This window comes from Castanea sativa, chromosome 2 (genome assembly GCF_040712315.1).
Source record: "Castanea sativa cultivar Marrone di Chiusa Pesio chromosome 2, ASM4071231v1".
NCBI classification, from domain to species: Eukaryota; Viridiplantae; Streptophyta; class Magnoliopsida; order Fagales; family Fagaceae; genus Castanea; species Castanea sativa.
The window spans coordinates 13,370,828-13,395,847 of record NC_134014.1 but is presented as its reverse complement, the minus strand read 5'-3'; the positions used below and the strand labels follow the sequence as shown (position 1 = coordinate 13,395,847).

Below are 25,020 nucleotides of genomic sequence, written 5' to 3'. Positions count from 1 at the left end.
TTTTTAAGGCTATTCTTGACGTTAGAGAGATGATGGGGACACCATTTTAATTTAAACAAGTTTGTTTCAATTCAATAATGTTTTTTTGTTTTTGGTAAAAGAGGATAGCTGGAATTAAAGGACAATAAGTCTATTACAAAATGCTCACTTTCTATAAAGGGTACATAGTTGATCTGCCACAGGCAGTAGATCTTGAAACAAAACAAAAACTCCATTGCTAGCATTGTCTATCTTCGCCAAAGCATCCACACACTGATTTGCTTCCCGATAAGTGTGCTCAATCTACAAGTTGGAAAATTACTTCAAAAGATACTGCAATCAATGAATAAAGGCTCTAATGAAAAATTTGCATTAGAGTTTTTCATAAGATGTACTTTAATAATTATTCACTTTATTTACTTTTCTTTCGACATGACAATCAATCATAACATACGCACTCACAACACATAAGCGAGCGTGAGGTATAGGCAAAATGTTTTCTTATAATACTAATCTATTTATAGTTGTACTCCCAATAATGGCATAGATTACAAACTCTTATATAGAAAATATGAGTAACAACTAGTTTGAATTTCTTTTGGGCTAAAATATTATTTTAATTCCTACATTTTAAGGTGACAGTTAATATATTTTTGTAGTAGTTAATTTGATTTATATTATTTTCAATTTGTGGTAATTTGGTCAATACCATCAACTCACTAATGGAAATGGGCTGCAGGTTGAAAATAACATAAAAAGAAGTCTCGAAACACATAGAGAGACAATGACTCACACACGAGGGAAAAAGTGTTGGGTATACATGTGTAAGGGAAGTTCTACGCTAAAAAATAATAACAAGTGTGAGCATTTAATATAACATAGTTGGGCCAAAACTTATTAACCTAAACTTTTGGATTAAGTGGTGCCCTTATATGTTATATTAATTGCTTAATTGGAGTCTCCCCAAAATATCCTCTACCCAACACATAATATGGTATAGTTTCTTGTATTTTATTGAATTAATTGGTTCTTCTATGAAAAGAATTTGAATTTGTATTCCTCATTCCTTAAAACATAGTAATATAAGGACTTGATAATTAGCATAAGTATTTCACACACCGTCTTGAAATGCTTTTCTAAGTCTTTTTTTATTAGATATACTTTTTTAAGTTTTGAAAATAAACTTTAAAAGTCTTATAGCTTGATTGGTTGACACCTTTTGATATTTCTAAAAAGACATTCATGATTCAAATTATCCTCTTCATTGTCGCATATTGGCCGCCTTATATATGCACATGAAAAGCTTATTAGCCCCTTGATTTAAAGGCTATACATACACACTAGATTTTAACTTTTGTTATAGAAGAAAACATTCAAACAATGGTGATAATGAAGTGGTCTCACCGTCTCACTTAAATGAGTAAGCTGACCATCTTAATTTTTGCATTGAATATTGTGAATAAGTTATTTAGTACCAAAATTTTATAAAATAAAAAATTAATCGCATGACATAAAATTGAATAACACTTTATTACGTTGCAACTAGGAAGCTATTGAGTGACAATAAATTGGATCCTCATTATCACCCTTGTTTATTTATAATAAGGTCTACGTTAAGGATCCTCGGAATTCACAAAATATTTGTAATTAAAGAATTAAACACCCCAAAAAAAAGAGAGAGAAAATCTTCATTTAGAATATTTGTGATTTAGGTCAAATAATGGTCATATCATATCATATATAAGCTTTCGTACAAAAGTTTGAATGAAGGACCTGAATCTAGTGTCTAGAATACCTACCTAAGAAAAGAACCCTAATATTTCATTCAATATTTAGGTACACCAATTGTCACCTTTGAAGAGGACGAGCAAAATGTGCCACAGTAACCCAGTTGGGAATATCAAATATGATATGAATGACATCAATGAATGAAACGAACTTCTCAATCAATAGCTAGTGGTGACCATATGGGGGTTCCCATCTACACCACCTTTTCTTTTTCTCTCTTTTTACTTTAATTTTCCTTTGGAGTTTAATAGACAAGCCCATGACCCCTCCATGTGGTTTAGAAACTTTTACGTTAAATTATATCATTTTTCTTTTTTTCGTTAAATGCATGTCCTTTTCTTTACTTGGCTTTTGTTTGTAACCACATGGTGCAGACCCTTATGAAAAAAAGCTTATAAATCAAGGGGCTTACTTGGCCAAAAAGTGTATTGCAATATCTATGGTGTTGGGGCTTGCCATGACATCTCACATGTAGCTAATGATTTTCCTCATGTGTGCAAGCATGTTCTAAGAATCTTTGTTAAATTTGTACCCTCTTTTTTTCTTTTTAATTTTTTTTCCAATATAGCCGAGATTAACAAGAAGAAAGGAACCCTAAGAGAATATGAACTAGAAGTTTATAAGTTAGAGTGCATATTCAAGATCAATTGGCTTTAACAAAGAGTTGCTTTAGAATTTTATATTTTATCTCAAGCTAAGTAAAGTCATCTAGACAATTTAATTGATCGAATTCGTGATACTTTTTCAAAACCTAATGGTAGCTATAGGTTCCTAATAAAAGTATGCAGAAAATATAAAGTAGGTACGTGTACTTTGATTTAGGTGGGTATGTACTTCTCCAAGCAATACACATGATATTCACTATCAACCTTAACTTTTTTTTTTTTTTTTTATCATTTAAAATATTATATAATGTGATTGAAGGTGGAAAGTTATGAATGAAGTAATACTAATACGACAATATCTCAATTTTATATAAGTCAACTACTAATACCACTTTTGTTATATACTAATTACGACATATCATCTTAGTAGTTATGAAAAAAAAAGTATCATCAGACTAATATCATTGTTTGAAACTATTTTTATTGTTAATAAAGATAAATAAAAATTAAAAACATAGGTGTTTTATTTCTCCTCAAACCTTTGTTTTGAGAGAGAGAGAGAGAGAGAGAAAAATAATAGCAAAAAGTAGAGAAGCTAGGATGGGTCGATTCTTGATGCTTCAGTTATCAGGGACAAGGATTTGTGCAACTCATTTATTTTTTGGTAAGTGATTTGTGCAAGTCATCTACGCTAGGTAGCTCAAGACCATTGACAATTGATTAAGATTAAAGAAAAGGGAAATGCAAGTTATTCTGTGATGATGATAAAACTATTGCTTAATTTTAGAACAATATTGTTATTGTTATACCTAAAGCCAAACCTCGTTTATTCTTTCAAGCTAAAATGCAGTGATAAGAAAGCACAAACAAACACATGGGGTTGATGATAAGTAGCTGCAACTGTTAATAACCAACTGTTGCATGCCACATGCTAAGCACTAATAATGATTTGATGCCCCTTCAAGCCGACACCTTTCATTTTATGACTAGATTTCTTAGCGTTTGAGCTAAGTGGGTTTAGGACATTTCATTTTTTTGTGTCCACATCTTTTGTTAACAACATTATTAACCTAGGCCCCTAGTTTCATGTGACTATTCATCCCCTTTTGAAATAGAAGATTAATATTCCTGATTCAAACTAAATATTACAAATTTAAAAGTCGATCTGATTTCATGTCATTTAAAATTTTAAATAATGTAATATTTTATACACGGTCAAATTCATAAAAAGGAGTTAATTTCAAGTAAAATTTGAGAGGATCTTTTTTATTTCAGTCAACATGTGCCAATTGCCTTTCATTTCAAAACTACTTTATGTGATTTTCTTTGGTAATGAAGCAATTATTTTTGATAATTAAGCATACCATGCTAGTTGTTATCGAATAATATGATAGATGATGATAGTAGTGGGGTGGATGATGGAAACTTTTAAACTCTCTCTCCTTTCGGGTACAGAGAGTATGGGCAACTTTTAACTTTTCTATACGGAGGAAGCTTGTTGCTGAATATCGAATTGATTAGCATCTTACTTAGCTCACAATATTGGTTTTACACAACTTTTTTAGATCAAAGCAGTTGATGGCATTCAGATATTTATAATGGAGTGCATGGTAAAGCATAAATCAAGCTATTAAGGATTTATCGACAAAACAAAATAATAAAAATTACAATTTATCTTCATGTTGAAGTTAAAAACTATCATAACTTAATCCACAAATTTCCTATAGTTATACTCTGACCTTCTAAAGTTTGGATTGGATCGATTTAGATGAAGTAGTTAGTTTCGTCCAAAATACCTCAAATGATTTCGTTTTAATTTAAAAGTTAGGAAGTCAAAATGTAAGAATTGAAAATGCTCGTGAGACTAAATTGTGATTGGACCAAACTATAAGGTGCAATTTGTTTGTCTCAAAAATACAAAAACTGTTAATTTGGAACAAAACCTAACAATGTTTTTAATCCAAATTTTAGGAGGTCAATTGTAACAATTAAAAGTTTGTGGACTAAATTATGATAGAACCAAAAAAGACAAAAACTATTAAGGCTGCGTTTGTTTCAACTGGAAATAGATTCGGGAAAATATTTTACAGCTTGCCGTGTGTTTGGTTGCGTATGGAAAATTTGGTCAAATGGAAAACATTTGCGTTGACCGTAAAATAAAGCCCTCAAACCCGGAAAACAATTGCAGGAGTTATTTTACCTTCAAAGCATTTCCAGAATTCTTAACTCCACATGGTCCGACTTGCCAAGCTCTTCAGCATGCACGCACGCACCAACAAAAGGGAGACAAAGCTCCACCCTACACGCCGACGCCGGTCCGAGGTCCACCCACACTCTGAAGGGCAGCACCGCTGTTTTCCCCTCTGCGTTGGTGATTTTTCTCCCTTTTCTTCTCTTCTCTCACTCAACCTCACCTCCGCCCACTTCGAGCTCCATATGTACCTAATCCACCAAGGCAAAACTCTCCCTCACGTCGGTGAAGCCCATCTCACCTCCAAAATCTTCGATCCGTCACTCCCACGTCACCGGCGAAACACTCCTCTCAAACCCACCCTCTACAATACTCGATCCACATCCCTTCAAACCCATCTCCCTTTTCTTCTCTTCTCTCACTCAACCTCACCTCCAAGATCACGCCACCGAGATCACGCCACCGAGATCGCACCCCAGCACCGCCAAGATCGTCTCCATAACCCACCCATGACTGATCTCTATCTTTCTCGATCTACATGTCCCCTTCCCTCAATTTTTTATCACTCTCTCTTCCTCCCTCTCTCAGTTTGACCAAATTGTTTGAGTTTAATGAATGGTTTTGTTTTGATTTTTGTTTTTTTAAGTTTATATATTGAAATTTTCTATTATAAAATTTGTTTTGAAGTTGAGAAAATGTGAGAAACTAGTAGAAAAATAGCATTTTCAGAATGCAAATAAACACATGAAAATATTTTCTAAAACAATTTTCATAATGCAGCCAAATACTTGAAAATATTTTCCTTTCCCGAAAATATTTTCACCTGAAAATATTTTACACTCGGAAAATATTTTACATTCAACTAAACGCAGCCTAAGAAAGCTGTATTTTCTACTAATAAAATTTATAAAGATCTGAAGTTTAAACAATAGTTTAATGGTAATGATATCTTCTACAATATTCTATATTTATGATTTGAAGTTCAAGCCATCTCCCTCCCTCCCACTATTTGCGTATCTATCCCAAAAAGAAAGAAAAAAAACCTATAAAGATCTCAATTTTTCCCCTCTTAGAATTAATTGGGAGAAAGGGTTTTTAATCATAGTAAAAGTATGACAATACCACTAATAACCACCTCAATATATCTTAATCACATCCATTTAAAAGATAAATATATCTTAATCACATCCGTTTTAAAAGATAAATATATCTTAATCAAATCAATAATGTGATACTTTGAACAAAAGCGGGGGGGTCATAAAACAAAGGGAATAATCTATAGTCGCTGCGTGCATTCCACCCCTTCTTTTTGATTTTACGAACTTCTTTGCTGTGACTAACATGTGCTTAAAAGTTGGTGTCACGAGTTTCAATAAGCTAAGGCCTACAAAGGTAATGTAGCCCTCCTTCAAAAAATTGCTCACGCCTTGTCATTTTGATCCCAATAATTGGAGCTAGAGCTTGATGTGACACATAAACAGTTTTCCCAATTCCCTTTTTTCTTCTTTTCCTTCTTTCTCTTTCTTTTTCTAATAATAAACCAAACTCTGATTTCTCAAACTCAAATGCTTTTTTTTTAAATTTTAAAGAAAGGTTAGGAATTTATAAATTGACATAATTTTGTATTATAAGTCTACTCATTATGTAAAAAGTTGTGATTAATAAAAGAATGATAGTGAATCATGTAAAAATATATCATGTAAAAAATATATCTTTACCGTTCACTACTCTACATGCCACAAGTTATGATAGTCCATTTATGTATTTTAACGTTCCTCTTTTTTACCTGCACCCCAATGCTCGCATTCCACTGACACTGATTGGTTGATTTGTGTAAAACTTTAAATGTGGGTTTTAAATAAGTCACATGGATGCATTTGCATTCTACTGTTTGTATCCTGATTGAAATGAATGCTACCATGTGCTCTTTGACAACTTATGTAGATTTTTCCTATAATTACTCCTGCTTTTTACACCCTTAAAATCAGAGCAAGAGAAAATTACATTTTAAACCTTATATTTTAAGTGTGTTTTCAAATTAAAACTTAAAATTTCAAAAGTTTTAAATTAAACCTTAAAATTAAAGATATGTATAAACTAACCTAATAGAAGTCATAAGCTTGGTTTGGATACAGTTTATAGCGTTCACGTCTTGAGTTTTCTGCGTTTTCAGTTTTTTTTTTTTTCGTTTCTACTACGAGGGGACAAATGCACTGTGTACGCATTGTTCACGTACTTTTTCAGCAATTTTTTTATTAAAAATGGGTTCTGCAGTACTATTCACACATTTAAAAATTATTTTACTACGATATTTTCAGTTTTTAATTTTCAGCTGTATCCAAACGGAACCATAGTTTCATTTGTTTGAGATTATCATAAACTTTAGAAATCATATCAATCTTTTTTTTTTTTTTTTTTTTTGAGAAACAAACACACACAAGGGAGAGAGAAATGAATTTTAACACAAAAGTATATTACAATTCCACTCAAAAGTCATGATGAAATCATGTCAATCTAAATCCGGACTTTTTTGGTTTAATATGAGATTTGATTAGAGTTTTAAATTAATACGATTTTAAAAATTCAAGATTCAATTTGAAACTCGTGAATTTATGGGTGTTATTAGTATATATCCTTAGAGCATCTATTTATAAACTATTTTAGGATCTTAAAAAAAAAAATGACTAACTTCTTTAAAAATTTATTTTCAATTTTTTTTTTATAAAATATTTCCTAAATTAGATAATTAGAATTTTTGAAGGTCATACATTAACTGTGAACTCTATAAAAATATTTTGAAGAGAAAAATTCTTAAGTACTCTCGGAGCATGGAGAAATGGTACTCACTTCTCTTATATTCATGGTGGATCTCACTATGAATTTAATGAGCGGATCTTACTATGAATGTGAGAGGAGAGAGCATCATTCTTTGTACTCTAAAAGTATTTAAAAATGACTCTCTTGAGAGAGAGAGAGAGAGAGAGAGAGAGAGAGAGAGGGGGGCAAAACAAGTGGTCCTTTTTTTTACCCTATTTAGAGTCTCCCATTATTAACCCATTCCATTCCAAGCCAATCCAACTGATAGTGATGAAACTAATAAGAAGTATCCGTGTGCCTCAAGAGGTGGTATTATACAGTGGAAAACAATAGTTTGAGACAAAGAGGAAACAGGTGTCAAACCCACTAGTCCTTTTTTTTGAGAGTGACTCTCATAACTAGGCCTGGGTTGTCTAGGGGACCCTGTCTCTAAAACCATCTTTCATTCATTCATTCATTTTAGACTTTAGTAGGGCTGGTGAACCTAGATTGATTTTTTTTTTGTGTGTGGCTAAATAGCCTTGATTGAAACTGTTGAATGGTGTTTCAGATAGCTCTCACATGCGACCAAATACTTTGGGTTTCGGGGAGTGTCAAAAATCAAAAAATCAAAATAAAATTGCACTATTTAACGTGGGGACAAAGAAGCCATGTGACATGTTAACAATGCTTGTCTCATAAATTGTTTTGGCGCTTTCGGCAACTTTTGGGCAGTGGAGTTAGCTATTCAAGACACTCCCACATGTTCCTCTCTGCTCACTTTAACTCTCTGATCAGTGATCACTATAATCACTATCCACTTCTCTCTCTCTCTCTCTCCCCGTCACCACCATGGTAAACTCATACTACATGTGTCCCATTTTGACTTCTATACAAAGCAAATCCCAGTTAATGCAAATCACAAAGGTGTCTTTGTCAATTTTTTTTTCTTCCCATTGCTTGTAATAAGTGATTAATTATACCAAACGAAATGACACTATTTGACAATTTTTTGCTTTGCTTTTACCAAAAATAGGCCATCATTGAATTTCAATCTAGTAAACCAATAATATAGACCACCAGTAAAAGAGGGAAATTCGTGTAAGATTTTTGTTTTCTCTCATAATTATGTCAAAATGAATTTTGTTCCCCAAATACAATGAGAATGTCGTGACATTGTAATTAAGATATTGAAACAATGAATTTTCCTCATATAGTCCGAAACAATCAACCTAAGTGACACTTATGTCGAATTATGATTCATATACATGAAGGAGCATAGTAAGGTAAGAATAAGATTGTCATAATTGGTCCCCCACCACCTTTGCAAAAATAACCCATAAAAATTGGAACCATTAATTAATTATGTGTCGGAATAAAAGAGTTTTTCATATACTATTTTTTTTTGGATGAATAATTTTCATATGAGAATGTTATACAAGTATTCCTTTTTAAGAAAACAAAATATCATCCAATCATATATTAGCACAATGTTGAATAAGAAATTAATAAATGTGCACAACATACCCTGCCTACCATCCAATAATAACAAATAATAATCCCGGCAAGTATGTCTGTCTGATACTATAATATTAATAATCTTACCCAATGTTATCACCATGAAAGATCTTGTAAAGAAGCACGCTTTGAATGCCCTTTACAGCACTGAATTAAATGCGCATAACCACAACCACAAGCCCTGAATTTTATTATTATTTCCAAAAAATAATAAAATTAGAAACAAAGTACAAAAATAAAAAATATTTCCGAATAATTCCTCTTCGCCTATTTTATTTTTCTTAAGAAAATACTCCAATTAAGCCCTATTGCCTAAATACTTTTTGTTTTCCCCTTTAAATTTATGAATACAATAAAATTTGGAAAACTCTACTATTGATAATAATTATTTTTATCATCACCCTCATTCATTCATAAACTTACCCTTTATCTTTTCTCAAAAACAAAAAAACAAAAAACTTACACTTTATCAATAGTAACACCTACAATCGCTACCAGATTAATAGTCGGTAACAAAAGATTAGATAGTAGGCTATGTTGTAACAAAATTAAGTTAAGAAATAAATTTAGATTTGCCAGTAGCTCGGTGAGCATTTTCTAATATTTTCAACGAAAATATTTAATTTCTCATGTCTAATTAATTATATCAAAACGAAATTAAAAAAAAAAAAATTATTTCAAGGTAGTATGAAAAGATTTTCAATTTTACTTGCAAGAGAAAAAGGCAACATCGTATTTAACAGAGAATTAATAGAGAGATTTGAGATAGGGGAGAGAAAAAAAGAAAGAAAGAAAGAAGAGATAATGGAAAGGACACGTGGCAGTAGAGAAAAGTGTGTTCAGCTAGAGGGCGAGGGCGGCGGCGGCGCGGAGCTAGAGCTGGCGGAGGAGGAGGAGGAGGAGGAGGTGGAGCCGGAGAGAAGGTTGGCGAGGGTGGTCATGGCTCTGACTTGCATCTCAAGCGCGGCTATATAATCGGTAGCTTCTTCTAGAATCACCGGCAAGGGTTGTTTCCGGCAACCGGGGACTAACCGGCCCAAAACACGCACTTTCCTCTGCACAGCCGGTAAGCTCTTCCCCTTTAGCCTCAACACGCTCACTCTAGGCTTCTTGGGCGACCGGCTAGTCCCGGGGGCACTCACCACTCTTTGCTGCTTCCTATGCTTCTTTTGGAACTTGAGCTTGAGCCGGTTCGTTAAGATGGCTCTGCTCCACCGTGTTTTTCCCTTAGCCGCCACAGCCAAGACCCTATCAGCGGCTTCACGCACGGCTCGACCGCGCCGCGTAGCCGTAACCGTAGCCGAAGGAGGAGGAGGAGGGCTGAGGTGGACTTGGCTGAGAGTTTGAAGGAGCTTGGAAGAGTAAATTTGTTGTTGAGCCTCGGATTTCCATTTGTTGTGGTTTTTATCTTCTTCATGTTGTTGTAGCTGTTGATCTCTGGCTTGGATTTTCTTCTTCTTTTTCTTTCGTGAACGATCAGTGTTGGAAACGACGTTGTTTGAGATCAGCGTTGACGCCATCAGAGTACCCACCCACAGAGCTTTTTACCAAAATTGTTTGGTATCGAAATCTAATAAATTTGATTCGAAAACGTGTAAGGCTATATATATATATAAGGATATATAGTTTACAAACCAAAATAAAGAAAGGTAAGAGAAACTATATACCTTTGAGAGAATGATAGTACTCTATTTTCACATAGGCTCGGATCCAACGGTTTGGGTTTGGGTTTGGGTTTGGGTTTGTGTTTGTGTTTGAGAGAGAGAGAGAGAGAGAGAGAGAGAGAATGAGGAACGGAACGGTGCGAAATGTGAAGGGAGAGAGTTATAAAGGAATCAGAAGATAGCACGAGTCAGTTCACAAATTTCATTTTTATTTTAAATTTTAATTTTGCTTTGCGTTGTTGTGTTGTGTTTGTGTTTTGTGATGTTGTGCCTCCCACCCATCACCCCCTACTTTAACGTTTTGTTGCTTATTTTGCTAGTCTTTGGTGGTTGGTTAGGTCAGGGTTCAAATTATTAGAGATTGCATAGTACATGTATTTGCATTATAATGCTCCAGTGGTAATGGCACTTTATACACATGGATTTTTTTGTTTATTTGTGAGAGGGGGCTTTATTATATTTAAGAATGAGTCAGTCAGTGGCATGAGATAATAAGCACCTTTGTTAATTATTACAAAGAAGTTTGGCCTTTTAACCTTTCTATTTTATTTTGACAAAGCCTTTAAAGGATGAGATTTTATATGTTTTTATCTCAACTCACATTCATGAAATATGAGAGGTCAAAGATCCTCTCACAGTATACCTAATGCAACACTATAAGTGACAATTTTGAAGTTTCTATCTTGGTTTTCTTTCATTGTAATCATTAAGGTTCATTTTATGATGTAGTAGATATATAATAGAAAATGTTTGGGTAAAAATTCAAACATATTAGGTAAAAAAAACAAGAGGCTCGGCTTGTTTTTTTCGTTTAATTTTTCAAACATTTATTAAATTTAACTTATATATATATATTCTACAATGTGTCACTGGGCCAGTGGGCCTTAACTTATGTAGCATTGTAGTGGAGTAAAATTTCTCACAAAAAAAGAAAATTGTTCCAAGAAAATATGAGAAATATGGGCAATCTCCAGCTGTCATCTAATTTTTTCTCAGAAAATCGTGCTCTAACTAACAATCTCTACCTCACTACATTAACTAACATTTGTCTTATATTGTTTGCCATATACTATCCTTTTCAAATCTTTTTTTTCTTCTTGAGAAACAGCTTTTAATATTATCGACAATTTCATTGACTTTTTTTTTTCACTAAATATAAACGAATTCCCTCTCTAAAGCAAAATTTCTGGAATTATGGTCACAATCACAATGTGAACTTGTTAAAGGTAATTCAACATCTGAAATAAATAACATAAAATCACAACCCAAGGAAATTCAATGAGCTTACCAACATTTGTCAAGAAATTAAGACGTAGGCTCTACTCCCCTCCTTAATTACTAAGAAAAAACAACGTACGAAATAGCTAAAAAGGCATACTAGCAAGTGCTGGTAAATGAACTGAAAGGTTGGTGTGGGATCAATAGCAGTGAGTAATCACAACCACAATAACACAACTGGTTTAAATGTCTCATTGAACATGACTACCGAAAAAGAATGAAATAAAGTCGGATCTAAAGTTTAAACCCAGCTGACACCAAAAATCAAATGGTGTTTTAGATAGTTAGATCTGATGATGAAGAGCAATTATTTGAAAAAAAATGACTGCTTAGCATTAATTTTTTAACTACATAGTCAACAACCCCCTTTTTGAATTATGTAGCAAAAGATACATTTGTTTTGGAACTTGTTATTGCTACTGTCAAAGTTCTAACTAGAACTCAATATTAGCAATATCGAGTTTTATGCATATTTTTAAGTAAAACTCGACATTAATTATGCACAAAATTTTCAAAAAAAATTAAATAACAAAATACACAAAACTCAAGTTCCAAAATAAGGATATTTTGCTACATAATTTGAAAATACGCCTTTTGACTACATACTTCAAAAATTAATGCTAAATCCTCATTTTTCCGTTGAAATTTGCAAAGTTTAATAAGGTAAAAAAAAAAAAGAAATATGTGTATTGTTGACGTGTCAAAGCATAATTGGGTGATTCTGTGGTGTTGGCTTCCACTAGTTGACTGGACTGAGGGTCCCGCATAAATATTTGTTTTCATTCCGTGCAATGATTATGGGGGGATGATGATCCACAAAAGAAATGATAAACAAACGAAATGCATGTGCAATGTGGGTTGTTTCTCTGGCACTTCTCTATCTCCGGCCTTTTGTTTTGTATTGGTTAGAATTTTGGAATTTTCCTCCTTTTATGAGGTGTGGACAGTTAAGCTCCACATTTCCAGCAATGGGGTCCCTGCTCCTTAGTGGACCAGATATTTTATCCAATGCAATCACTAATTATTATATCATAATCATAATTATCAAGATAGGAACCCCATTAACCAGTGAATGGTTTTTCCCCACTTGACATTTATGATAACTATCACGCTCGAAGCACTCAATGAAAAATTCAAAAGCCCAATCGCTTTCTTTCATTGGACAAAATTCAGAGACCACCAAGTAAAGTTTCAAGCAAATCAATTATTATTTAGTTTTTTAAAATACAAACAAAGTTAACACAAATAAAAGGTTGACAACCAGACTTTGAGATAAAGAAAAAGTTCTAAATGGCAGTATAATTTTATAATTTTTTTAATTTGTCTAAAATTTTGATTAATCATGAACCTAATCCTTATTCTCATCAAAATCATGGTACCATGTGAATATTAGTAGGGACATTTTACTGAGAAACCTTTAAATATTCTTGGAGAGGCTGGAAAACTACTGGGCAAGTGGGCATTATTGATGCTCAAGTGACATTGCCTCCCTTGTGTGAGACACAATAAAACAACAGTATCAAAAAGTGACACAACATTAAAGAGCACCAGAAAGTATACTATTTATTGTAGATGGATGTTGAAGGCTGAATGAAGATGATTTAGAAAACCTGCATTCCATAAATCTGAATGATACCTTACTATGGTTGTAGTTGTGTACTGTCTGACGTGAGGAATCATTGCTGGATCTCTACATATCCCATGAGATAGCCATGGTAATACTCAAGTTTTCTGAAGGAACGAAGCTCAAACCAGGATCAAAATGTTTTTATAAACCAGAACAAATCCCTATTTAGAGATCAGAATATGCCACCAGGAATCAACTTCAGAAAAATTCAACACACAATGATCTACTTTTTAGCTAAGCATCTATAATTTTTTTTTTTCCAAACCTTTCATTTAACTCATCTGGAGTTTAATTAGTCTGTGGGCTGCCTTTCACAGGATAAGCATTACAGCATATGCAGCATCCAAAGTCACATATATTCTCAAAAGAGTGACGCTACAGTTATTAAAAATTTTACTGTATAAATCTTACAAATTGATGCGTCAACTTTTAAATCACAAAGCAAAAGGTAATTAAGAAATTTATCTAATATATAGTTAATGTGGCACCAATTCATTACCAGTTCAGTTTGTAAGTTTTTTGTAGTAAAGTTAGTAGAGTAGCTTTGGCATTTTCCTTCTTAAAATAGTAATGATAGCCCTATACCAAGTCACAGCATGTATATAAACACCCTCAAATAACGGTAGAAGAAAGGAGCACTGTATGCTTCTTATGTGCTTTCTAGGTGATACTGAGCTGGCAAGACAATTTACTAGCAATATAATTTAAGTGGGGAACAATTACATCTTCACAGCATGCTTTCCAAAACTATCATGAAGAATTGAAGATAATGCAATTTTCATAACCTTCCAAGGACCACAGGATTTTATTCTCAAATTCAAATGCATGCTGATGTTTTAATGAGTTAAATGTCAAGGCAAGATGGTATATAAGCATCATAATAATCAATGCGTCTCTGACTAAGCATGCCCTAAACATTTCTTGAAACATCCAGCTAAGTGCTTCCAAATGATTTGTTTATTGTAATAAATACACACACACACACACACACACACACACAAAACAGAATGTACTCCCAAAGTATTCTATTTTTTCCCAAGGGAATATGTAAATACATGAATAAAAATTTTCTTTGATGTTACATGTTTCTGTAAAGGTCTGCAAATTACTCTAAAAACCAATTAAGGATGTTTAAAACTTCAGATCATGGATGTGTTCACTGCTAATCTGCCTATTTCAGACTTAGAAAAGCTATGTACCTAGGCAGATTCTATAATTGATACATAAATTTCAAAAGCCATGCTTCCAAATTTTACCTATTTTCATTTCCACTGATGAATTTGTGCCTTCAAATGTTACAGAAACATAGTTGAGCAAATCCAGTCTTATGAGGCACTAGGAAATGGTTTATTCCATTTACTTTTCAATGGGAAGACACTTTTTTTATTATTACCATCTTTCATGTACCAAAGATTGTACTAGAAGCCCACATAATAGCTTTACTTTCCTGGATTATACAAAACCATTATTCTAGTTATCTAACTCACGCACCACGAAGGATTAGAACCTGCAACATCATACCCACCATCCCGTTTCTAGGGGTGTTGGAAGTGCCATTTGGGTTACAGCCCATTGGCCTCTACTCCTCTCTCTCAAATACACAATACACAGGTTTCAGAATCTCATTCAACAGTTCAAATTTGGTGGATTACACTAAATCCTTGCCTTTAAGGCTTTAAGTACAGCTAGATCTCGTTTCACTCTCTTATTCATTAACTTAAATATTCTTGTGGGTTACACTAAATCATTAGCTTTTTACTGCAGCTACCCCACCACCCACCCTCTCTCTGATTCCTACTGGTGTGTTTCATAGCTTCTTTTATTGACCCATTGAGTATTTAACTGTCAAATTAGATTCTTATCTGTCCCTTCAAAAAATCACTTTCCGAGAAAGAGAGCCTATAAAATTTCTCTTGGTGTGTATAGCTGTTTATCCATTCAGATTCTTTCTCATCCCCATCAAGTAAGTTTTAACTGCTTCCATAAAGGAACCTACAAAGGTCATGCTTGGTGCCCTTTTACATCATTAAAAACAAGGTAATTAACTACAGGGATAAACCATGTGGCAGCTACTGAGCTTTTTAAGGACTGGGACGATGCATCTGAAAGACCACCATTAGCTTTTCTTAGCACATTTTTCCCTACCATAACCTAGGATAAGAAGTCCTTTCTCTAGTTTATTCTTTATTTTCGAAAGTTTTTTTTGACTGCTTATGTTTGACTGGTTTTACTTGAACCCTCCATATCATGTCCCTAGCTACCAGTCTACCACTATGATTTCTTTACAGTAATATTTATCATGTACGGATGATGTGTCTGCTTGGATCATATACTTCTCATATTGAAGATATCATTTCGATCATATATTTTTGAAGGCATCATCTTGGTTGAACTCTCTCTCTCTCTCTCTCATTACATTGAAGCATCTGCACCTATAACCAGGGTTGGTCAGCTGATCATTTTAATAGAGACTATCACAGACAGATTAGACAAGTCTTGACTCAATAGAGACACTTCAACTACTAAATGACATTTTAAAATGACAAAATAGACAATCAAATTAGTAGAGAGATAATCCTGGGTGCTCAAGAATTTTGGTGAATTATCACAAATATTAATTTTCTAACTTATTAGTAATAGCATAAAGTTATCCTCGGGGTATAACTTCAAACGCAAACATATCTAACTGTGTGTGAGCATGAGTCAGTGTTTAAAACAGCTTTATGTTTATAATTCTCTGTGGACAATTTGTCATAAATAGTCCTCTTCAGAAAACAAAGCTGTTCCTGGACAACAAACAACACCACTCATCATAGACTATTGACAAGACTGCGATCATCAAATCAGTGAAGGACAAATGGAATGCGGAGGACATGCCTTTGCCAGCAGACCTCTCCGAGTTATCCCCAGACTGAATAAATCTTCACATTTCCTTAAGAAATAATGTGTTAAAAGGCCACTTTGGCAAAGTGGATGTTATCATTGTTACATGTAAGCATCAGATATTCAGATTAGACTGGTAGGACACATGTTAAGAAGGGAGAATTCTGCTATCCCTGCTGGATGTCAGTAACTAATGAAGTCACTTCAACTTCGGCTAGGTCTATTGACTTAGGCCCGATCCAGTCCCTTAAAGTAGAGTAGCGCAGATATTTGTTCAATTATCTACCATCTGTCAAAATAGGGAACAACAATCCGTTGTACATTGTATAAGAGCTGCTTGGGTATGGACCAAAGGTGGAGCACTTAATCACACTGTGAGCTATTTGTTTACTGGTCAACAACAGATTCTCGAGCGCATATCAAAGCTTTTTCCTAAGATTAACACTGTCTATCCACCATGAAGAAGGGGAAAGCTCTTGCTCCAAAACAAGATGTGGCAACAGTAAGCAAGAATCAGACAAAGCAACAAGATAGGTGACACAACATTCTTATGTCCCCAAAATGGCTAAAATCTACTTCCCTTGCTTCAATGGCGAGGAAGACCCCACAAGTCTGCTTTGTTGAGTAAAGCAGTTCTTACAGCTCCACGCCATTGAAGACCAAGTTGCTCTAGTATCCTTTCATTTAGAAGGGGGTGCTCAACTTCGGTTTCAAATGAAACAAGAGATGGGTACAATTTCTTAGGGTGGATTTAAAGATGGACCTCTCGGTTAAAACCAACACAATATGTAGATTACTTTGGATAGTTAACCAAATTGAAGCATAGTGGCACAATCATGGACTATCGAACACAGTTCTAAAAACTGTTGGCTAAAGTTGTCCATCTCCCCACAAGGACAGCAGGTGAGCTGTTTTACCAATGGACTGAAGAACACCATTGAAGTAGACGTTCTCGCAGGAAGGCCTACCACGTTAACCCAAGTCATTGGCTTGGCCAGGTTACATGAGGCTAGAAACATGTCTCAATGATAGAATTTCCAGACCATCATGACAACCAACGCCACTCAAGAAAAAGGAGGTCCGTCCGCATGACCAACCCTGCCCATAAGGCGAATGATTCTCATCAAGTTGCAGGAAATAAGGGAGAAAGGGCTATGTTTCAACTGCAATAAATTATAACCCAAGCCACCAAGGCAAAAAGTTGTTCTTGATTGAAGCATGTTCCAAGGAAGACAATCAAGAGGTGGATATGGAAATTGAGATGGGAAGTGAAGAGGTGGTGCCTGGGATTTCTCTTCACACAATAAGTGGACCTCTTGCACCAAACATCATGCAGCTTCAAGGACAACACAAGCACATGACACCCTTGGTATTTGGTTGATTCTAGTAGCTCTCAGAACTTTGTGAGTGAGGATTTGGCCAATAAAACCAAATTGACACCAACCATAAAAGGAAGGCTTAAGGTACTGGTAGATTCCAAGGAGGAATTGAAAAGTGAAGGTCAGTGGAAGTGTGTGCTGTTAAAATTTCATGGTTTTATTACCCATGCAGATTTCTTAATGTGTGCCATTAAAATTATATGGGTTTACTACCCAAGTAGATTTCTTTATTCTTCCTTTAGAAGGATAAAATATAGTCTTGAGACTACAGTGGCTACAATCTCTAGGTGAGATTTTGTGAGACTTTTCAAGGCTGTGGATGAAGTTCAACATCTATGGAAGAGAGATTGTTCTAAAAGGATAATCTCAAGTAGTAGACAGAATTGTGAAGGAACTGCACCTCTGCTAGGTTACAGAAAATTAGAGGCATGGGGTTTTGCTTCAAATAGAGGGCAGTCCTCAAAATTCTTCCCCCTCCAATTTGCCGAGAATTACATCTGTTATTGGAGAAGTTCCAGGTTGCCTCAAGCTCCAAGTGGCCTAACCCCCTCCAAGAAGTCATGATCATAAAATTTCCATGCAACCTGGCAGTGGACCAGTAAGTGTGCAGCCGTACTGGTACCCATATTGGCAGAAGACCGAAATCAAGCATCTAGTAAAGGAGCTGCTGACTTCTGGCATAATCAAACCCAGTAATAGCCCCAACTTATCGCCAGTAATCCTCATTAAAAAACATGACGGCTCATGGTGTATGTGTGTGGATTTCAGATCATTGAACAAGCTAACCATCAAAGACAAATTTCTCATTCCGATCATTGACAAAATTACTTGATGAATTGCATGGGACACAACATTCTTTGAAGCTCTGATCTATGAAGTGAGTACCATCCGGGTCGTGTTTTTGTCTAGACGATGTTCCAAAAACAGCTTTTAAAATTTAGCATAGGCATTTCAAGTTCCTAGTGATGCCTTTGGCCTCACTGATGTACCCACCGCTTTCCAAGCCCTCACGGATGAAGTATTTTAAGCACGCTTGAACAGATTCATCCTAATTTTCTTTGACAACATAATAGTTTTTAGTAAATCAAGGAATGACCATTTAGCTCACTTAGAAAAAACTTTCACCATTCTTCAGTCACATCAACTGTTAGTTTAGCAGAAGAAATGTCAATTTGTGCGGACTGAAGTGAAATAATAGGGACATATCATTTCAAGAGGAGTAGCTGTCAGCCCTTAAAATGTCTCGGCCATGTTAGAATGGCCAATACCTAAAACTACTACCACCGTGTAAGGGTTCCTTGGGGTGAAGGCCTGCCATCAGAAGTTTATCCAAAATTATGGCAAGATCACAGCCCCATTAAACAAAATTCTATAATAAAAAATTCATTTACATGAAGTCTTGCGGCTGATCAAGCTTTCCAACAATTCATAGAGGCCATGACTACAACACCTGTTCTTGCCTTACCTAATTTCAACAAAAAGTTCACTGTAAAATGTGATTGATCTAGGTCTGGGATAGGGCTTGTCTTAATGCAAGAGCAACCCATAGACTTTTTGGTGATGCTCTTAGTGAAAAACATCTGTTGATGTCAACATATGAGATGGAACTCCTTACCTTAGTGTTAGATGTACAAAAATGGCCTTCCTACTTTTTGGGACGATAATTTATAATCTGAATGGATCAAAAGAACCTCAAATATCTATAGATCCAAAGGATTGCCAACCCTGCACAGCAAACATGGATGTAGCTAGTGAGGTTTGATTTTACTAATAATTATAAAAAAGAGAGTGAGAATAAGGGTGTGAATGACTTGTCACAAAGGCAGGAGGGAGACATTGCGGAGCTAGCAACCTTATCTCATCCAACTCCTAGCCGGTTGGACACCATTAAAGAAGAAAATTCTTCCAACCCCAATCTACAGAAGCTAGTTCACCTCGCTCAAGAAGGTGAAGCCGTGGGCCTTTGCAAGTATAGAAAATGGAGTTTTATTCTTTAAGGAAAAGATCTATCTTAAACACGAATCCTCTCTTATCCAAGACATCATCAGGCAGTTTCATGTAAGCACTTATAAAGGCTATCAAAAACACTACACCATGTTAGGTCCAAATTTTATAGGAAATACATAAGAGAACACGTCAAAGACTGCATACGGCAGTATGCAATTTATCAATAGCATAAGGTGGAGCAACTCAACCCAGTAGGTCTTTTCAACCATTACGACTCCTAGTTAGGTATGGGAAGATATCTCCATGGATTTTATTGATGGTCTACCCATATCCAAAGGTAAGTCCTCTATCTTGGTAGTAGTGGATAGACTATCAAAGTATGCTCAGTTATCCCCATTAGTGATCCTTACATGGCCACAGGGTCAAATTTCTTGCCTTTTTATATATATATATTTTTTTGATAAGGCAGGGTCAAATTTCTTTGATCAGATATTTAAGCTCCATGCAATACCCCACATCATTGTTGGTGATATCTTACCTTTACAAGCTTGTGTTGGACTAAACTGTTTTATTTGAACAGGACTGATTTTAACTTCAGCTCTACTAACCATCTACAAACCAATGGACGAACAGAGGTTGTTAATAAGACATAAAAAAATGTATTTGAAATATTTCACTAGTTATCAACCCAATGACTGGGCAAAATGGCTGACTTAAATAGAGCACTACCATAACATCCTTCGAAGTGGTATATGGCCAACCACCTCCCAATTTTCTCACTTATGTCACTGGCACAGTATGGGTAAAGGCAGTGGAACAAGAACTATTGAACTGGGATCAACTCCTCAAGACCCTTAAGACCAGTCTCAAAGATTCTCATATTCATATGGAGAGGGTGCATAATAAGCACCACCAAGAAAAGGAATAATAAGCCGTGATTTGGATGTATTTGTGATTGCAGCCATAAAGGCAACTTAGTGTTGTTACAAGCCAATCTAAAGCTTGCACCGAGGAATTATGGACCCTATGAAAATATGAAAATTATTAGAGCTATAGCTTATAATTGGAGTTACCTGCTAGTTCTCAGACTCATGTAGTTTCTCATGTTTCATTGCTCAAGGAGAAACTTGGGAAGAATGTTTTTTCTCAATCACAGTTGCCCCTGATTAGAGCAGGGTAGGTTAGTCCCATGACCCCAAGCAATGCTGGATTGAAGACCAAAGGAAAGAAGGTTAAAATTCAAATTTATTAGCAAGGATTGTCACCTACAGATGCCACATGGGAAGATGCTGAATAGGCCTAACAAAGATAGCCAGAGTTTTTTTCCTAGAGGACAAGGGATGTATTTATTATTTAAAGGGGAAGGGAGATGTTATGTGCAAAAAAAAATCCTCTGGACAGCTGGAGCCTTTACTTTTTTAAATGGAAAAACAATTAGACTTTAAGTTTGGATTAAATTTCTGTTGTTATTTGTTTCTTTCTTTTAGGATTAGTTTATATTTTTTGTATGTAAATATTATGTGAACATTGAAAAAGCTGTATTAAATCAAGCAAGCTCAATCAATTGAAAACAACTTACACTCTTGTGCCGGAGGACTCGAGTCAAGCTACCTTGAAGTAGCCCAAATATTTGTTCAATATTATCTTCCATCTGTCAAAAAGAGGCAATGACAACCTGTTGTACTTAAGCATTAATTTGGGATGTTTTAGACTAAGTTCAATTGAGCCTTATTTTATTTATTTATTGCTGGATCAATTTTAATTAAGTTTTACCATAACAAGGCCAAGCTGGTAAATTTTATTTTTTTGGAATGGGTTCTCCTTAGCTGTACAAAGCCCATGAGTCTTATTTTGTATTTTTGAGTCATTTTGTTATTTGGCATAGAAGTTCTTGCATACTTTTTTCTTTATTATTAGTAGTCCTAGTCTTTTTAGGAATATGATATTTAGAGTTCTAGTCTTTTTTTTTTTTTTGATAAGTAACACTCTTATTGATGAAAAGACCAAGTAGTAGTACACAGGCAGTAGTTCTAGTCCTTCTAAGTTTAAAAAAATTCAAACAGCTTATGTTAAGCTTTGAGGGTGTGATTGTCTTCTCTTATACTTAAGTGTGATTGTTCGGGAAAACCTAGATATGATTGATTAGTGTTTATCTTTCTTTATTTTTCATTGTATCTTTTTTTTTCTTTTTTTTTAATTATCAAAAAATATATATTTACTGTTTTTAACACCAAACAACCATCAAGCTTATTCAAGATCCAACATTTTTATTGCCTAAACCCTATTCAAGAACCGTTCAAGTGCATCAAGAATTCAAACTCCATGCTAAAATCCTAAAGATCCTACATCAAATTGCCTTTTTAAGGCTTTGTCCTGCATCATAGTGACTTCTTAGTGAGCAAGTAGTATAATTTCTCATCCTTTTCTGAGTATTGGTGCTAACCTACAGATTTTTCAAAACCATATATACATCAGATGCATTAAAGACAAAAACAAAGCTATTTACCTAAAACTTAGAGAAGGTCATTGCCAGTCTATGTCACCATTGAGACCAAGGCATTAAAGCTCGAATTTTCACGTGCCATACAGGCAGTTTAAAGAGCTTACTGTCTATATAAAATTATAAATTAACAGTTCATATGATGAGATAAATTCTTTTCTCTCGATCACGTAGAGGCACATTATGCTAATCAATTATGTTAAATCGTATTCAACGAAATCAACTCCGTTTAAAAGTTTCGTGCAATCAGTTGAACTTCAAAGCAACTATGATTATCAGAGGGGAATGAAAATGCAAAGCATATCATCTCATGAAGTAAAAAAAATAAATAAACCAACCTGCTAAGCCAAACAATAAGGGCCCTTACCTCTTGTGCTTGTTAGATTAATCAGTGCATCCAGAAGCTTCTTAGATTAATGATCTGTATCCACCGAGTTCAAGACCTGAGAAATAGCCAGATTCGCAGCTTTAAAAATGAAACAAATTATTCAAAAAACTCAAAAACAGAATGATTAATCAATCAAACTACGTTATGTGAAAATTTTACTTTAGTTTGATTTTCTAAATTTTCTCAAAACCAAAATGCTTTCAAATTAATCATTAACCAGCGTAATTATCAAGCTAATCAGAAAATTGCGAGTACCTTTTATTTCGCAGATTATATATATATATATATATATATATATATATATATATATTTATATAGTGCATTTTTGTGCTTGCTTTATCGTAGATAATTTAGAGAAATCAAAACAAAATATCACATAAAAATGACAAAGGGCGATAAATATAGAACCAGGATGGATTCAAATCCAAACTTACTTTTGTCGATTTCTCCATTGTGATTAGAGTCAGAGATCTCAGAAATCGAAGATGAATCCACCGAGTACTCTCGAAGATTCACATGCATCTTCGGAAACGGATGTGAATGCAGAATTCAAGCTTTTTCTTCACGATCTAGAATAAGAAGAAGAGCGAGTGAGAAATTGAATTCGAATTGCGACGGAGGTGAACCCGCATAGGTGAGAAAATTTAGGGATTTGAAATTCTGCATTTTGGAACTACTTTGACAAGGATCTCCGATTCGCGATCTCTGATGGACGAGTCTGGTTCTTCCATGGAGTTTGGCGCTTTTTCATTTCGCTTTTGTTTAGCGGGACGATTTTGAATGTCGTAATCAAGGGATATATATATATATACACTGTGTGATGAGCTGGATTAGAGATGATTATATATTAGAAGAAAATTAACATTATAGTGTCTATTTGATCAAATTAGTCATTACTATTTTTTAAAATTTTCCTTTTGCTCTAAATAATAAAGCATTCGTTTTCTTTTTTAGATAGGATAGAATTTCTACAATGAAGCCAAATTCCTTATTTAATGATGTGCGGGTCTTTAACCAAAAAAAAAAAAAATGATGATGTGCGGGTCGTGTTCGAGCTCCCAAGGGCCCAAAGGCTAGGGGCTTGGGCCTGGGGTACGAGCCCACTTCAATTAGTTGTTTAGAAATGGGAATAGCAGATCAACTCGTGGATTCCTAGGCTCAGAGTCTAACGTGGGGTATGTGGGCCTAGCAGAAAGATGAAAAAGTGGAACAAGAAGTAAAAAGATCAAGGGAAAGGAAAGTTTCGCATTAATGTTCCCTCGGCTGACCGAGGAAGTTATTCCAAAGCTAACAATAACACAAATTTGAGCATCTCTCTCTCTCTCTCTCTCTCTCTCTCTCTCTCATCCTCTTTTAATGGGGTTCTCCCTTCATTTTATAGTAGTCTGCACTTAATATTGACCCTCCAGCTGTAGGGTGATTGATGCCTATTTGATACTTGTCTCATCCTTCCTTTGAGAGAAGTGTAGGGAGAGCTATAGGCTGTTTGGGCACTGTTCGGGCATCATGTCCTCCATAGGCTCCATTGATGCGACTATCCTGTTGGTGCAACGAATATAATGCGAAAGTGATGGGTGCTTCCTCAACATGCCTCCCTTTCTCTCCCCTACGACGCCTTCCCTTGGCTGTCTGCCTCGACCTCACTTGGCATGGTGGTTGTTCATTTCCCCTTCTTCGGCCAAATTGATGCTCATTTTCTTGCATGATGGGCCTATATGGTCCTCGGGCAATGCCCATAAATGGTTCCTTCCCCATAAATGAAAAGATGTTTTACCAGTTGAACAATTTCTCTGAAACTCGAGATGCTACGTCACTAATATGCTTGTTTTTTGGGCTACATAATGAAATTGCTAACAAAAATTGACAAAATGATAAAAATAACCCCAAAAAAACCTATTTATTAAAAAGAGAGTGAGAATCAACATTTATTTATATGTGAATGATGTTGACAAGAGCCATATTGGTGGCATTGTTTGTTCTCCTTTATGAGATTCACAATTCAGATCTCCTTCCCTCCACTAGTTTAGTTGTTATATCAATTGATTTATATATATATATATATAATTTGTAGCAACAATATTTGATGTTGGATTATGATCTTAGAGTTCTTAGGTTAACTCATGTTAATACCAAATTTTTCTAAGGATTGGTACAAAGCAAGCCAAAATAATTTGGTCCCATTAATATTTCCTTTTTTTCTAATTTTTTTCATGGCCCCAAGCCCATGTAATCTTTAGTAGAAAATTTAAAGTAGTGTGATATGGATGGTCAAGAGTAGAGCCTATTTAAGCTTACTCATGAGCCTAGGAAGTGGATTTTGTCTAGTGGTTTGAAAACACTTGCAAATTCTATGGACCCATGAGCAAGCTCATGTAGTTATGTGTAGGCCATAAACTCATAAAAAGCACACTTGAGTAATATATTGTATTAAGGACATATATTATGTAATTGACTAATCTTTTGGCAAAACGTACTTT

The 25,020-nt window shown here is 34.8% G+C and overlaps 1 protein-coding gene and 1 long non-coding RNA gene across 5 annotated transcripts; both read right to left on the bottom strand.

The window, feature by feature from the left end:
• Positions 1–9,560: 9,560 nt before the first annotated feature.
• On the bottom strand, positions 9,561–14,255 carry LOC142623426 (transcription factor bHLH148). Of its 2 annotated transcripts, none has more exons than XM_075796839.1 (2): positions 13,456–14,255; positions 9,561–10,447 (listed from the first exon to the last, which is right to left on the bottom strand). In XM_075796839.1, the coding sequence occupies exon 2, from the start codon at positions 10,395–10,397 to the stop codon at positions 9,717–9,719; it is 681 nt and encodes a 226-aa protein (XP_075652954.1). In that variant the 5' UTR covers positions 10,398–10,447; positions 13,456–14,255; the 3' UTR covers positions 9,561–9,716. The 2 variants fall into 2 exon arrangements, with proteins under 2 accessions (XP_075652954.1, XP_075652953.1); XM_075796838.1 differs by lacking the exon at positions 13,456–14,255 and adding an exon at positions 10,545–10,912.
• Positions 14,256–21,450: 7,195 nt separating this feature from the next.
• Positions 21,451–23,477, bottom strand: LOC142623427 (uncharacterized). Of its 3 annotated transcripts, none has more exons than XR_012842140.1 (3): positions 22,978–23,477; positions 22,523–22,598; positions 21,451–22,098 (listed from the first exon to the last, which is right to left on the bottom strand). It is a non-coding gene; the product is annotated as an uncharacterized LOC142623427 (long non-coding RNA). The 3 variants fall into 3 exon arrangements; XR_012842139.1 differs by having other exon boundaries at positions 21,451–22,598; positions 22,978–23,112; positions 23,221–23,477; XR_012842138.1 differs by having other exon boundaries at positions 21,451–22,598.
• Between the last annotated feature and the right edge of the window lie 1,543 nt (positions 23,478–25,020).